Below are 16214 nucleotides of genomic sequence, written 5' to 3'. Positions count from 1 at the left end.
GGACGCACAAACAAAACCAAAAACAAATGCTTTTCTAGTATAGACGATGAATCTGAAAATGGTGCAGAAATTTACGGGGGGGGGGGGGTGGTCACACAGAGTTCCTGGTCGAGTGAAGTCGTTGAACGACGAACATTGCAAGCATCTTATAGTTCTCACTGCAACACAAAACACCGATTACATCAGTCTTGTCCATTCTTTTTACTGTATTGGAAACCTATCGCCATATGAAAATGCATTGTCTACAGTTTTTTCGTTGTGCAGATGAGATGCATAGCGATAATTACCTTTGTGTTTATTGGCATGTCGTCAATCCGTACAAGTCATCAGGGCATTCGTCGCAGACAACCCAAGAGAAGCCTACTTGTCTCATCCCCTCATGTCTGTGTCATATGTGAATTGGATTATTTGTAAATATAGCTCTAATTATTTAACTTTCAGTGTCTAGCGTGGTAACGGGGAGAGTAAAGAAAACAAGACTACAAGATGACAATCGACAGAGCCACGACATGTTTATAAAAAAGACATGAATAAAAAGATTAAACTAGGAGTTAAACGAAGATTCCGGAGAAGTCAATCGACCGGAGTTGATGGGAAGAGAAATATCCAACTCACAGACAGGGGGAGTCGATCAGTTGTTGTGCAGGTGTCATGTCTGTCTTGTCTAGCAAACACTCTTGTCCTTCTCTCGGGTGGAAGTGGTCACTGCCAATGGTCAAGTCAGTCGGGGGGCGAGTGGCAGGCAGCCAGTCAGTGATCTCCAATGTCCTTGCTGGACGATTTGGAGGGAGCGTGCTTTCACCTAAAGATGATCTGCAATTTCTTTGCTGGATTTCGTCAATGTCCTTCCATATCCCCCACACCAGTATTCACTCTAGCATGAAGAGAGGATGCTGTTATACTGGGGAGGGAAGTGTGAGGAGAGTTTGTGTTGCTTTTCTAGAAAAAAAGAGGGTAGTAGTAGAGACAGTTTCAAGAATCGTTCAAAATACTAATTGCTGCTAAAACTGAATATGGATAGAACTGTACTCAAGGGACGATATCCAAAATGTTTGCTTTTATGTAAATACCGTAGTTGCTTCCTATGCAACATAACACTTGCATCTACAGCATTTCAACCCTTTATTGGCTACTGAAAATGTTTTTGTCACTTTCAGCCTCTACACAATGTATGACCGGCACGGTTCTAAAGGTGTATAGTTTGTCGATTTGTTTAAAAGAGAAACGCAATTTTTCTAAAGAAAAAATCTAATTCGAATGTTAGAGAGATGAGGGGAAGAGACAGCTTGTCCTTTTTATTTTATACATTTATATGCTTGTCTTGGGTTGCTTGTGACGTTTGTTGAGTGGGAATGAGTTTTGGGTAGGTGGGATGAAAGTGTCACTCAGTTGTAATGCTGCAAGTTTTTCTGAATGTCTCATCTCCTGCAACACGTCGTTTGAAACTCATGCTATCCTATGTCTGTTGTTTAAAATTTCATCCTGGAAACCCTGCGTACCGTGCTGTCTTCAGACCTCAGCATGCTGCCTTGTATGCCATTCGTACCAAGGAGCAAAAACCTCTATCACTCCGAGTAGCACCTCACCTACAAGCTGCCGGAGTAGATATTAATCAGGTAGAACCTTTATCTCTGCAACAACTCCTCCTAGGACCCTTCCTGTTCCAGAGATCCGTTTTGATCTAACAGCTTTCAAAAAAAGGGGACACTAGTGACCCCATCTACCTCCAACACGTTCATGAACTCATTTCTGACTATCCTAAATTCTTCTCAGTTTTTACAGATGGCTCCAAAATCCCAAGTGGAGGCCCAGTCGCTGCGGCAGCAGTTCCATCCTGCCAACCACAACGGGCTGTTTCAGTCCGACTGGCAGACGAATGTTCTAGTTTCACAGCAGAACTCCATGCCATCTTGCTTGCCTTGCAGCATGCTCACCGTTCGTCAGAGCACAACTTTTTGATAATTTCAGACTCCCTTTCCTCGTCTACCCCAGCTTTGTTAAAAAAAAAAAAAAAACAACAAAAAACCTGCATGTGGTATTGTCAACTTTCCAATGTTTTTATTTTTATTTTCATTTTTATTTTTACCACAAGTGTGATTTGGATTCATCTATAGATCTTAAGGTCTGAAAGTTGAAAGCCTCGTTGTGTGCAGATGATGTCGCTCTCTTCATCCGAAGCATCTTCCTATAGATGAGGATGGCGATGACGATTTGCTGGAAATAGCAGTTTTATTGTGCAGGTGGCTTACAGCACGGTCATGAAAATTGGTTTAGTCAAAGGTACAGACCATAACAATATGGCTATTTCGTTCTAGACTTCGGGCTTATGATCATAATAGAAAATATTTTAATAGAGAAAAAAATATCCTAAATTTATTGAATGTAGTGTTCCAGCTGTGGTTGCATTGCCAAAACCAGACGAAAATCATTTCGGAGGTCTGATATGGCCCGCGGACCAGACCTTTTCAATCCCTTTTCTCGAAAGCTAAATCAACTTTATCGTTTGTTTTACTAAAAAATTATCTGTTAGTTAAAGAAGCGAACGGACACACATATGTTCCAACTATTTATAGCTGAACTAGATTTTAATAGATTCTAGCTCCATGAACGCTCAAATAAGCTTTTTTAGAGACTAGGACTCACCAAATTAACAAGAAAAATCCAAAACAAATTGTCCTCACCATATCTCCACCATAATTAAATTTGTTTAACTAGTCATCATCAATCATCATTCATCAATCATCAATAATCGTCTTCATCATCGTCAATTCCGATTGAACATTTCTTTAAAAAATAGAACATTGCATCCCCAGGGAAGTTGCGCGCAACGCTATAGAGAAGTCCTTTAGACCCAACCACCTTCCAGTCTGTCTGGCACTAACGGTCCCATGAGTCACTGCCGACCTTTCAAAGCGTTGTGAAGCATGCAAAATAATGTAATAATCTTGCTCCCTTCTAGTATATCAAAGAACAAATCCTTCAGCATCAAGCCCCTATTTCATACATTAGGAAAGTGCTGTCCCATCGTCTGACCACGCTAGAAGATGTTTATGTTGTTTGTCTATCACACCAAGTCTGTGGACACTGTCAAGTCTAAACAGTATTTATTGACAGACCTCAGCTGGACATCTGAAGTGACAGCTTTGTGAAAAGGATTTAAAGAGTCACTAAGTGACAGTTGAATGATAAACACAGCAGTCTACTAAACTACTTTTATTTTATAGGATTTTAGTCAACTGCTGTCTGCCTCGCAATAAGAAATGAAGTACGATAATGAAGTAGAGGAAGAGGGATAAAAACGGATGAAATGTTTAGAGTTTAATGCATAGAGGAGAAAGAAAAAAAGCAATAAAAAATCAAATATAGGGTAAGGAGATAGAAGGTAGAGAAAGTAAAAAGTAGAGTACGTGTATTGAGAAAGAGATAATTTAGAGCGTAACAAGACAGAAAAGAGAGAACGACAAGAGAGAAAACAAGAGATAATAGAAGTAGAGCAAGATTATTACTCTGATAGTGTTAGCTACCGATTCTTATTTTTGCTCAACATTTTTGCTAACTTAACTTATTTATCAATTTCAAAATATCTGGCACCCTAAAGTCGCTGTATTAGACGGCATAAAATTATCAATCAATCACATTCATATCCACATTTGTTCTCATACAATAAAGCAAGAGTAAAACAACTTTGATTTTCAACTGGTTTTCTTCGGTTTTCTGAGACAATAGAGACACAAGACGACTTAAGCAAGTCTTAAACAAGAGTAAACAAGTTGGAGTGAAACAGTTTCTTGTTTCATGTGGTCTCAATTCTTCAGTAAATGCAGTCCTCCTTTCATCGTCCGTTTTAGCCAATGACAGATGTGCCGTTAACGTCAGAGTTACAGTTGTCAGTGGGGCAGGTTTTTACGCATCGGTAATATCGTATTCCGCTTATGGTAATATAATCGCAAAAATTGATGATCGAGTTGCCACCACACTCACGTCTCTTACCTTGAGCTGCCAGCAACAAACATACAACCAAGATTTAGGTGAGGAAAACGGGATACATAAAAGCAATCTTAACTATCACCCACTACTTTACCTATCTGTTCATTCGTGCGTACGTTTACCTATTTGTAAATCTCTCGTGTATTCACATATACAATTGACTCTCAATATCATCGAGCTTTCTTTCAAGTTAAACCAATTAAATGCAAAAAACTCATGTTGAAATGTACAGAAACTCATTTCATATCATATTCATGGTTTATATATTTTGGTGTATACATATTACAGGGAAATAAACTCGTCATTTAGGTGAAGAAAACACTTGTTTACTCATTGTAGGCTTGGTCCTGACACTAAAGGAAAGTAAACAATGCACACAGCATACAACAGGAGAAATAGAACAATGTAAGAAAGTGAATTAAAGTCTTATAGGCGGATGAACACTCAACACCCCCCCCCCCCCCCCAAAAAAACAAAAACAAAACAAAAACACAACAACAACAAAAAAACAAAAACGGTTTATTTACTGTCGACGCCGGGGGTTACACTGACTAATCTGGTAGTCAAGCAGTAGCCACCAGAACACGAAATAGATAGCGCACTTCCTCCGTTGTCGCAAACTGGTTGGCTGAAGGTACAATTCTTACATTCTATGCTGTTCACTGCAACACAAAACACGGAGTGTGTCAGACTTGCTTCTGTGATCGAGTCTCTCCTATTCACCTGGAAAATTGTTACCTGTTGACAAACACCTTCCCTGAGTAACACAACATCGGACGATGGTACATTATGTGGTTTTAAAATATCCGTGTCTTCTTGACTAAAACAAACAGCAATGTATAATATTGGCACATGGCTGCTTTCTTAATAACAAACAGGTGGACAATCAAGTGCAATGTAAAGCATTAATAATGAACTTTGTTTTCACGCGCAGACTTACACGTTCTTAGACTGACGGTGTCTCGCCAGGAATTAACCCTCTACCGTTGGTTGAGGTGTTAGTCAGTGATCTGCTGATTAAACTCCTTGTAGCAAATTGTGAGTGTCATCGGTATTTGTCAATGAAGTAGCCACTATCAACAATTCAGATTCCTACTGCAATGTCACTTGACTAATACACCAGTTCTTATATTATTTTAGTTCATTAAGCCATGCTAAATGCTAAGTGTCTTGAGCTTTTTACTGGACGAACAAACTAAACATATCCAAAAGAAGAAAACATCCATACACAAAACGTTTTATAGAAACAAAAAAGATGAGTACAAGAAAAAGTCAGATGAAGTAAACCTACCAGAGTCGACGTGGAGAAGAAACAAAAGCCCGCACAGACAGAAGGCGGCGGCCATTAACTGATGTGTTGTTGTCATGTTGGTCTTGTGGACTGAGAACTCGCGGCCTCTTGTCTTTCCTCAGGTGAAAGTGGTGACTGCAATGGTGAGACTACTCGGGGTGTGTAGCAGGCAGCTAGTCGGTGATCTATGTCCTTGCTGGTTGATTCGTGACTCCACCTAAAGGTGAATTGACAATATCCTTACTGGTCGCCTGCCTTTTATATCTTACACAAAATGTCACATGACAGTGTGAAGAGCGGGTTGGTTGACTTGTACATGCAATAGAAAATTTCTTCCACGTAACTGATAATTTCTCATAGGGGTGGGGGGGGGGATGGGAATGTGAGTGGAACTGGGAGATTTGAAGATGGGGTGAGCGAAGTTAAGTAGCTGGTGTAGGTCGGGAGGGGTTGGGAGAGTGTCGCTGCTCGTTAACGCTACAGGTGTTGTTTAATCTCTTAATCTCAAGAAGCTCAGTGTTCTTAATAATAATAATAATAATAATAATAATATAATAATAATAATAATAATAATAATAAATATTATTATTATTATTATTAACGGCAAAACAGATGTCAGGTAATCTGTCGAAGAAGTAAGCAGCTTTAATACTTGCCAGACAGACTGGAAGGTGGTTGGGTCTAAAGGACTTCTCTATAGGGTTGCGCGCAAATTCCCTGGGGATGCAATGTTCTATTTTTTAAAGAAATGTTCAATCGTAATTGACGATGATAATGACGATGATTGATGATTGATGAATGATGATTGATGATGACTAGTTAAACAAATTTAATTATAATGGAGATATGGTGAGGACAATTTGTTTTGGATTTTTCTTTTTAATTTGGTGAGTCCTAGTCTCTAAAAAAGCTTATTTGAGCTTTCATGGAGCTAGAATCTATTAAAATCTAGCTCAGCTATAAATAGTTTCAACGTATGTTTGACCGTTCGCTTGAGGGTGAGCGAAGAAATTAAGTAGCTTGTGTAGGTCGGGAGGGGTTTGGAGAGTGTCACTGCTCGTTAACGCTAAAGATGTTGTTTAGTCTCTTAAGCTCCAGAAGCTCAGTGTTCTTATTGTTATTTATATTATTAATACTATTATTATTAACGGCAAAACAGATGTCAGGTAATCTGTCGAAGAAGTAAGCATCTTTAATACTTGGAAGCCACCCTGACCAAGGACAGTTGACAGCAACAAAGACTACGACCTACACGTGTACTTCCAGATACAATCTGTACAAGTCACTTGTAGTAGCGATCCTGCTTTGCTGGTGTGAGACATGCTCTCCGATACGAAAAAATAACAGGAATACGTGAGAAGGATGCTTCGAATAGTGTACACATCACATCAAACCATTGACTGTGTATGAAGTACATCTGCCACACTCATATGACATCACCAACATCTACTTGCAACAGTCAAGCAGTGTAAGTTAGTGTAGTCTGGTCATGTGACCGGGTATGACACCTTTCGGACACCGGCCCTCAAGGTAACTTGGAGCGTGGACGACTACACGGTTGCTAAAAGAAAAAGTATCTGACTAAAGTTAAGGACTGGACTGGTCCTCCCCACGACAGGTACAACTCAAGGGAAGACTAGCTGGCTAACTTCGACGAGTAACAGGCTAGCACACAGACACTTTAGTTCTGTACTTTGTATAGCATTCTGCTTACGATTGTCTCACACTTGCACAAAAATGTCACAAGCGCTGTACTGGGATTTATAACATCATTGGTGGGCCATACAAAAGTGTCTACTTTAAGATTGTCTCACTCTACTTGGTCAAGCGAAAGTTTGCTAAAGGGAGTTAACACGTTTGCAAGGTGCACAATCCCAGCCTGCCTTTCACTGCTCTCCTATGGTTCATCATAATCCTCATTTTTGTCATTAGGTGCGCGGGAAATCAAAAGGAAAGGGAAACAACTGTTTGGTGTCTGACGTCTGTAAAGCATGTTTATAGTTGGAAACTTCCATAGGAGACACGGTCTACGTGAAGAGTACGTGCCGTCCCTGTCATGCACTCGTAATGTATGTGTCTATCTCGTAGTAGACGCTCCTACATGTCGCTCAAACTTTACTTACTCTCCATTTATCTTGCTATCAAAAAGCTTACAAATATGCGGAAATATGCGGTTGGCTTCGTGGACCGGATCAAGTGATTAAAATTCCTCACCTCGGGTATACATGGTTGCTCCTAATTTATGTAAATTAAACTTGTATAAAGTCTGTTATTAATTTTACACGTTTCAAACGAAGCATATAAAGTCAAACATTCATACTTTTTAATGTCGGGAAAATATGGCTTCCTTTGTTGACATTACCCAGTGTCTCACACACATCACTGCCAAGGGCGCAGTCCTGTACCGTTGACATTATTATTTTGTTCCTTCAATGTCTTATACTGTGTTTGTGTCTACCGTGCATTGGTTATAGGAACTCCACATCGTTATTATTTTCTTATTATTTGTTCATCTGTCATTTTTATGGTTTGCTACTGTCTTTATAGTTTATTGTAGTTTTTTTAAGGGGTATAGACTATACATTTATTTGTGTTTTTCTTAATATATCCTATTTACCTGGTGAATTAAAATAATTTGATGAGCAAAACGTATGCTCTGGATAGGTTATGTATAAATGTGTGTGTGTGTGTGTGGTAGTAGTTGTTGTAGTAGCGATAAGTAAGAAAACTTGTCATTTGAGTGGAGATAGGGACTTCTTTATTCCCGTTATGGAGGATAGGTAAATAAACAAACAAAAAATAATACAACAGTGTGATTTGTTTTGGATATTTAAAACAAAAATCATCAGCCGTAGTCTCCACTGATGGTCAGTTAACTTTAGTCTGATGACAAGTGTCGTCAAAACTAGGATGGATTATCTAAGAGAAACAATAGATGGAGCTAGCCACTGGATGGCAGTTGTCTGTAAACATGGCATTTTAAAAGCTTACGGCGAGAGGAACGAATCATCCACAAGTTTGTCATCAGTAAATTAACCCTCGTGTGCCTCAGAAACTCTTTGCATCTTATTTTCAGGCTCTAGACGACCTTCTTTCTTTTTTTCTTTTTTTAAGATTCCGTACGAAAATTGAACGAATAAACGACAAAGACGACAAAAATCGTTTGTTGTGGATTCAAATCTCGATTTTTGATCATGACTACCCTTTCATAACAATATAAACTGACGATGTCATTAAACGGTAATTCCACTTTGAACTCTGATTGCCTTCCTCCAGCAGTTTCACAATGTCAAGCTATCACAGCAAACTTTGCGTGAACTACAAGCCAGGCTGAAATGATTGACATCATATATCTCCAAAAACTGAGTGTTCTTATTGTTATTAATATTATTAATAATATTATTAATATTGTTAATGCATGTGTCATACAGAAATATTTAACGTTAAAAGTTACAAATCAGCTTTTTCCAGTAACTTTTTAAAAGAATGTGATATTATTATTATTATTATTATTATTATTATTATTATTATTATTATTATTATTATTATTATTATTATTATTATTATTATTCGTGTGTCATACAGAGATATTTAACGTTTAACTTCACAGACAGTTTTAAATGTAAATTCGGTTGCTTAGGAGACCTCCAGGGCAAAGTCAAGGCCTTGTCATACCCGGTCACATGACCAGACTACACTAACTTACACTGCTTGACTATTGCAAGTAGATGTTGGTGATGTCATATGAGTGTGGAGGTGTACTTCATACACAGTCAATGGTTTGATGTGATGTGTACACTAATCGAAGCATCCTTCTCAAGTATTTGTGTTATTTTTTCGTATCGGAGAGCATGTCTCACACCAGCAAAGCAGGATCGCTACTACAAGTGACTTGTACAGATTGTATCTGGAAGTACACGTGTAGGTCGTAGTCATTGTTGTGAACCGTCCTTGGCCAGAGTGGCTTCCAAATATTAAAGCTGCTTACTTCTTCGACAGATTACCTGACATCTGTTTTGCCGTTAATAATAATAATAATAATAATAATAATAATAATAATAATAATTATAATATTAATAATAATATTAATAACAATAAGAACACTGAGCTTCTTGAGATTAAGAGATTAAACAACACATGTAGCGTTAACGAGCAGCGACACTCTTCCAACCACTCCCGACCTACACCAGCTACTTAACTTCGCTCACCCCCATCTTCAAATCTCCCAGTTCCACTCACATTCCCCTCCCCCCCCCCCATGAGAAATTATCAGTTACGTGGAATAAATTTTCTATTGCATGTACAAGTCAACCATCCCCCTCTTCACACTGTCATGTGACATGGTGTGTAAGATATAAAAGGCAGGCGACCAGTAAGGATATTGATAGATCACCGACTAGCTGCCTGCAACACGCCCCGAGTAGTCTCACCATTGCTGTCACCACTTTCACCTGAGGAAAGACAAGAGGCCGCGAGTTCTCACTCCACAAGACCAACATGACAACAACACATCAGTTAATGGCCGCCGCCTTCTGTCTGTGCGGGCTTTTCTTTCTTCTCCACGTCGACTGTGGTAGGTTTACTTCACCTGACTCTTTCTTGTACTCATCTTATTTTGTTTCTATTAAAAGTTTTGTGAATGGATGTTTTCTTCTTTTGGATATGTTTAGTTTGTTCGTCCAGTAAAAAGCTCAAGACACTTAGCATTTAGCATGGCTTAATGAACTAGAATAATATAAGAACTGGTTTATTAGTCAAGTGACAATGCACTAGGAATCTGACTTGATGATGGTTGCTACTTAATTGACAAATACCGATGACACTCACAACTCGTTACAAGGAGTTTCATCATCACCGACTAACACCTCAACCAACGGTAGAGGGTTAATTCCTGGCGAGACACCGTCAGTCTAAGAACGTGAAAACAAAGTTCATTATTAATGCTTTACATTGTACTTGATTGTCCACATGTTTGTTATTAAGAAAGCAGCCATGTGCCAATATTATACATTGCTGTTTGTTTTAGTCAAGAAGACACGGATATTTTAAAACCACATAATGTACCATCGTCCGATGTTGTGTTACTCAGGGAAGGTGTTTGTCAACAGGTAACAATTTTCCAGGTGAATAGGAGAGACTCGATCACAGAAGCAAGTCTGACACACTCCGTGTTTTGTGTTGCAGTGAACAGCTTATCATGCGTGAATTGTACCTTCAGCCAACCAGTTTGCGACAACGGACGAAGCGCGCCATCTATTGTTTGTCCTGAAGGTTATGGCTACTGCACGACTATCACATTATCCGCTCTTGACTTACCGGGTAAGTAAACTTGTTTTTTTTTAGGGGTGGAGGGTTGATTGTGCGTCCGCCTGTGAGACTTTTATTCACTTTCTTACATTGTTATATTTCTGCTGTTGTATGCTGCGTGAAGCCTACACCGAGTAAACACGTCCCTTCTTTACCTAAATGACGAGTTTCTTTACATCAAATATATATATACACACGAAAATATATAAACCGTATATATGATATGAAATGAGTTTCTGTACATTTAAACATGAGTTTATTGCATTTAATTGTTTTAACTTAAAATACAGATCTGTGAACAGATATATTGAGTCAATTGTTTAGGTGAATACACGAGAGATTGACAAATAGGTAAACGTACGAACGAATGAATAGGTAGGTAAAGTAGTGGGTGATAGTTAAGATTGCTTTTATGTATCCCGTTTTCCGCACCTAAATCTTGGTTGTATGTTTTTTTTTTTGCTGGCAGGCGAAGGTAGGAGACGTGGTTGTGGCACCAAGCTATACATCGGTACGCAGTGCCAGGAAGTGGTTATCTCCGGTTACCGTTATACACATTGCGTGCAAACCTGCACCTCTAACAACTGTAACGTTGACGTTAACGGCACATCTGTCATTGGCTAAAACGGACGATGAAAGGAGGACTGCATTTACTGAAGAATTGAGACCATGAAACAAGATGAAACTGTTTCACTCCAACTTGTTTACTCTTGTTTAAGACTTGCTTAAGTCATCTTGTGTCTCTATTGTCTAAAAAAACGGAAGAAAACCAGTTGAAAATCAAAGTTGTTTTACTCTTTATTGTTGTGACAACAAATGTGGATATGGATGTGATTGGCTGATAATTTTATGCCGTCTAATGCAACGACTTTAAGGTGGAAGATATTTTAAAATTGATTAATAAGTTAAGTTGGCAAAAAAGTTTGAGCAGGAATAAGAATCGGTAACTAAAACTATCAGAGTAATAATCTTGCTCTACTTCTATTATCTCTTGTTGTTCTCTCTTGTTGTTCTCTCTTTTCTGTCTTGTTACGCTCTAAATTATCTTTTTCTCAATACACGTACTCTATTTTTTACTTTTTCTACCTTCTATCTCCTTACCCTATATTTCAATTTTTTTTGTTTTTGTTTTTCTTTCTCTTCTATGGATTCTACTTTAAACATTTCATCTGTTTTCATCCCTCTTCCTTTACTTTATTATCGTTCTTCATTTCTTATTGCGAGGCAGACAGCAGTTAACTAAAACCCTTATAAAATAAAAGTAGTTGAGTAGACTGCTGTGTTTATCATTCAACTGTCGCTTAGTGACTCTTTAAATCCTTTTCACAAAGCTGTCACTTCAGATGTCCAGCTGAGGTCTGTCAATAAATACTGTTTAGACTTAACAGTGTCCACAGACTTGGTGTGATAGACAAACAACATAAACATCTTCTAGCGTGGTCAGACGATGGGACAGCACTTTCCTAATGTATGAAATAGGGGCTTGATGCTTAAGGACTTGCTCTTTAATATACTACAAGGGAGCAAGATTATTACATTATTTTGCATGCTTCACAACGCTTTCAAAGGTCGGCAGTGACTCATGGGACCGTTAGTGCCGGACAGACTGGTAGTGCCATTAGCTGGCTGGGTCAAAAGGGCTTCTATAGGCCTGCTCGCAACTTCCCTGGGAATGCAATGATGTATTTTTTACAGAAATGTATCAATCGTAATTTAAGATGATTATGATTGATGATTGATAATGGATGATTGATGATTTATGATTGATGATGACTAGTTAAACAAATTTAATTATGGTGGAGATATGGTGAGGATAATTTGTTTCGGATTTTTCTTTTCAATTTGGTCAGCCCTAGTCTCTAAAAAAGCATATTTGAGGGTTCATGGAGCTATAATCTATTAAAATCTAGTTCAGCTATAAATAGTTTCAACTATGTTTGTCCGTTCGCTTGTTTAACTGACTGATAAACAAACAGTAAAGTTGATTTAGCTTTTGAGAAAAGGGATTGAAAAGGTCTGGTCCGCGGACCATATCAGACCTCCGAAATGATTTGGTCTGGCTTTGGCAAGGCAACCACAGATGTAACACGACATTCAATAAATTTAGGAGATTTATTTCTGTGTCAAAACATTTTCTATTATGAGCATAAGCCCGAAGTCGAGAACGAAATAGCCATATAGTTATGGTCTGTTCCTTTTACTAAATCAATGTTCATGACCGTGCTGTAAGGCACTTGCACAATAAAACTGCTATTTCCAGCAAATCGTCATCGCCATCCTCATCTATAGGAAGATGCTTCGGATGAAGAGGGCGAAGTCATATGCACACAACGAGTCTTTCAACTTTGGACAGACCTTAAGATCGAATATTTTTTATGTTAAAGAGAAGGAGAAAGATAATGTTGCACTAAGGGTTACCCTATAACTGTTTCTTAAGATGTATAATTATCACACAATCACATCCATTTCTACATTTGTTCGCACAACAAATAAACAACAGTGAAACAACTGAGATTTACAACTGTTTTTCTTTATTTTTCTGGACAAAATTTGCACAGTTTCATGTCAGATGTCGCCATGTATTTAAGAGAAACCGACAAAAACATTTTAAAGCCTTCAATGGCAGGAATGTCTGCTTAACTTGCATTCGGGGAGGTTAGCAGGAAACAATAGAAAGAGAAGACGACTTTCAAGTGGAATAAACGATTTATCGCTTGTGTAATTTGGATAAAATTTGATTTAAAAGTAGTAGAATTTGTTGAATAGCTTCTTTTATAATATGTATAAACTTAATATAATACTTTTGGTGTCACTGGCAGTTTCTGAGAAAGTGTCGTCGGCAAATGCAGTCCTTTTCTCATGGGTCGTTGGCTTTGTTGTTACAGCGGTCCGTTTGGCAGCTCCTAGCGCACACCGTTAGTATTGAGGACACTTGTTTACACCCACTTAGTGACTCATTGTTGCAGGAACGATGGGCTGAGATATGTCCTGAGCAAAATTGGCCATGCTATAGCAGAGGTAAGGGATACATAAAGTAATGTTATCTATCCTTCCACTCATCCATCTACATATCTACCCATCCATCTCTTCACTTGCTTGTTAATATATCAGCCGTCACCTATAAATTTGTTTTTATTTTAGAATATGCTAACATCTACATTAAATTTGATGAAATAAACGTCTCCACAAATATTTATATCGAAATTCCCCTTATCACCTGTATATAACAGAACGAGAGAGAGAGAACAATGGAATGTAGCGAAGGCTTGCGCCCATGACTACAGAGAGGTAAGGAATGCAAACAGAACACAATGACAGTAATACAACAGTGTAGTAGTGCACGGACGAACAGACGAAACGAAAAACAAATGTTTGCTTACCGTCTGAATAAGTAGCTTTAAGAGTCATGCAGTAAATGAAGGAGGGCTCACACTGGACATCTGCCACTTCTCCGGAGTAGCAGTTGGGATCAGTTTGTTCACAATTCTTGCAGATTAAGCTGTTGACTGCAACATAAAGAACTTCAGTCTTGCTTCTGTGATCGAATCTTTGCTATTCTCCGGAAATGTGTTAATACTGGATCTTCACATTCCCTGAGTAACATAACATTGGACGACTGACAATGATACATTAAATGGTTTTTAAATATAGTGCCCCAGATAACAATGAATAGTGTCGGTAGAGGTCTACTTTCTTACAGACAAAGTAGGTTTAGCTTTAGAGTTGTTTAACTCTTATTGACTGCATAATTGTTACCGATCAACTAAGATTACTTAACGCTGACATGTCACAAATCACAACAATGTTTTACAAACAGAAAATAATAGATGAGTAAAAACAAAAAGAAAAAGTCAGGTGAAGTAAACCTACCGGGGTCGACGTGGAAGAGAAACATAAGCCCGCACAGGCAGAAGGCGGCGGCCATTAACTGATGTGTTGTTGTCATGTTGGTCTTGTGCAGTGAGAACTCGCGGCCTCTTGTCTTTCCTCAGGTGAAAGTGGTGACTGCAATGGTGAGACAACTCGGGGTGTGTTGTAGGCAGCTAGTCTGTGAACTTTGTCCTAGTTGATTCGGTGACTCCACTTAAAGGTCAATTCTCAATATCCTTACTGATGGCCTGCCTTTTATATCTTACACACCATGTCACATGACAGTGTGAAGAGGGAGATATTACGGAAGGGGGTGATTGTCTTGTATTTGTAATAGAAGTGTGCTTTCACTTAACTGACGATTTCGAACTGTGGTGGTAATGGGGAGGTGAGGAGAACTGAGAGAGTGGAAGATGATGGAGTGGGGTTGGGGGGGGGGGGGCGTGAATAGGAAGAATTTGGGTACGTGTGAGTGTGTGTGTGTGTGGGGGGGGGGGAGACTTTCGGTGCTCTGTAACTCCCCATCTGTTTTTAATGTCTCACCTCCTGCATCACGTCCTGTCGTTGCCTGTTGTGACAATTTACCTGATACGGCAGACGGCGCAACAGTTAGGTGTCTGTCCGCGGATGTTGCTTCCCAAATCTTCAGAGACAAGAAAAAGAGATAAAAAGCAGTTTTGTCTCCTACTTTTGCACACCTTTAATGCACATCTAAAAACGGCATTCGAGGCATAGTAGTAATATATTGACACACAACGAGGCTTCTAACTTTGGACAGACTTTGAGATCGAAACTATTTAATGTTGAAGAGAGTAGGTAAAAGATAACATGTCTCTGAAGTTTACCTTTTTCCTGTTTCTATAAAGTGAAGAGAAAAGATAAAAAACGAACTTGAAAAATGTGACAGGAGAAATATTTTTTCCATAAAGACAGGCACAATACAAGCATCCCATATGAGAACTTCAAAGTGTTTAAGTGGGCTGATGGAGGTAAGACCTTTTCTGAAGCTACACTGCAGGATCAAACGGAAAGTCGTGCTTCCATGGGTGGGTCAAAGTGTTCTCCTCTAGCTGCCACGTGTACACTCCCAGTGTGCCTGGCACTGACGGACCCTGAGTCACGTGCCCGATGGTGGCGCCGTCTGTAGATGGTGTACGCGTGAACAAAAAGACAAAGTTCATGACCGCTCTTAATACCATCTGCACAGTAAAACAGTCTGCGGTGGACGACAATTCACATACAGATGGCGATGACTATTTGTCAGTAATAACAGTTTTATTGTGCAGGTGGCTTACAGCACGGTCATGAACATTGATTTATTTGAAGGTTCAGACCATAACGATATGGCTATTTCGTCCTAGACTTTGGGTATAAGCACATAATAGTAAATAATTTTACAGAGAAATAAATATCCTAAATTTATTGAATTTCGTATTCCACCTGTGGTTGCCTTGGCAAAGCCAGACCAAATCATTTCGGAGGTCTTATAGGAACCGCGGACCAGACCTTTTTAATCACTTTTCTCGAAAGCTAAGTCAACTTTGCCGTTCGTTTTACTTAAAAATTATCTGTGAGTTAAACATGCGAACGGACACATATACGTTGAAACTATTTATAACTGAACTAGAACTTAATAGATTCTAGCTCCTTGAACATTCAAATACGCTTCTCTAGAGACTAGGGCTGACCAAATTAACAAGAAAAATCCGAAACAAATGATCCTAACCATATCTACACCATAATTAAATTGGTTTAAGTA

General features: G+C 38.8%; 2 protein-coding genes across 2 annotated transcripts; one reads left to right on the top strand and one right to left on the bottom strand.

Annotated features, from left to right (window-relative positions):
- Nucleotides 1-3684: 3684 nt before the first annotated feature.
- Nucleotides 3685-5524, bottom strand: LOC112572663. The gene is made up of 3 exons (XM_025252444.1): nt 5279-5524; nt 4515-4649; nt 3685-3996 (listed from the first exon to the last, which is right to left on the bottom strand). The coding sequence occupies exons 1-3, from the start codon at nt 5352-5354 to the stop codon at nt 3845-3847; spliced, it is 363 nt and encodes a 120-aa protein (XP_025108229.1). The 5' UTR covers nt 5355-5524; the 3' UTR covers nt 3685-3844.
- Nucleotides 5525-9657: 4133 nt separating this feature from the next.
- Nucleotides 9658-11370, top strand: LOC112576072. Its single transcript, XM_025258308.1, has 3 exons — nt 9658-9851; nt 10463-10597; nt 11055-11370. The coding sequence occupies exons 1-3, from the start codon at nt 9776-9778 to the stop codon at nt 11207-11209; spliced, it is 366 nt and encodes a 121-aa protein (XP_025114093.1). The 5' UTR covers nt 9658-9775; the 3' UTR covers nt 11210-11370.
- The last annotated feature ends 4844 nt before the right edge of the window (nt 11371-16214 follow it).

The sequence above is a fragment of the Pomacea canaliculata genome, linkage group LG1, assembly GCF_003073045.1.
Source record: "Pomacea canaliculata isolate SZHN2017 linkage group LG1, ASM307304v1, whole genome shotgun sequence".
Taxonomy (NCBI): domain Eukaryota; kingdom Metazoa; phylum Mollusca; class Gastropoda; order Architaenioglossa; family Ampullariidae; genus Pomacea; species Pomacea canaliculata.
This window is presented reverse-complemented; position numbering and strand designations above follow the sequence as displayed.

Excerpts from the sequence above, each read along its gene's own strand:
- LOC112572663 (XM_025252444.1), bottom strand. The coding sequence starts at position 5,354 with ATGACAACAACACATCAGTTAATGGCCGCCGCCTTCTGTCTGTGCGGG. Across the intron at positions 4,650-5,278 it reads TCTTCTCCACGTCGACTCTG|TGAACAGCATAGAATGTAAG; the intron begins GTAGGTTTACTT and ends TTTGTGTTGCAG. Across the intron at positions 3,997-4,514 it reads TGTAACCCCCGGCGTCGACA|CTCAAGGTAAGAGACGTGAG; the intron begins GTAAATAAACCG and ends TGTTGCTGGCAG.
- LOC112576072 (XM_025258308.1), top strand. The coding sequence starts at position 9,776 with ATGACAACAACACATCAGTTAATGGCCGCCGCCTTCTGTCTGTGCGGG. Across the intron at positions 9,852-10,462 it reads TCTTCTCCACGTCGACTGTG|TGAACAGCTTATCATGCGTG; the intron begins GTAGGTTTACTT and ends TTTGTGTTGCAG. Across the intron at positions 10,598-11,054 it reads ATCCGCTCTTGACTTACCGG|GCGAAGGTAGGAGACGTGGT; the intron begins GTAAGTAAACTT and ends TTTTGCTGGCAG.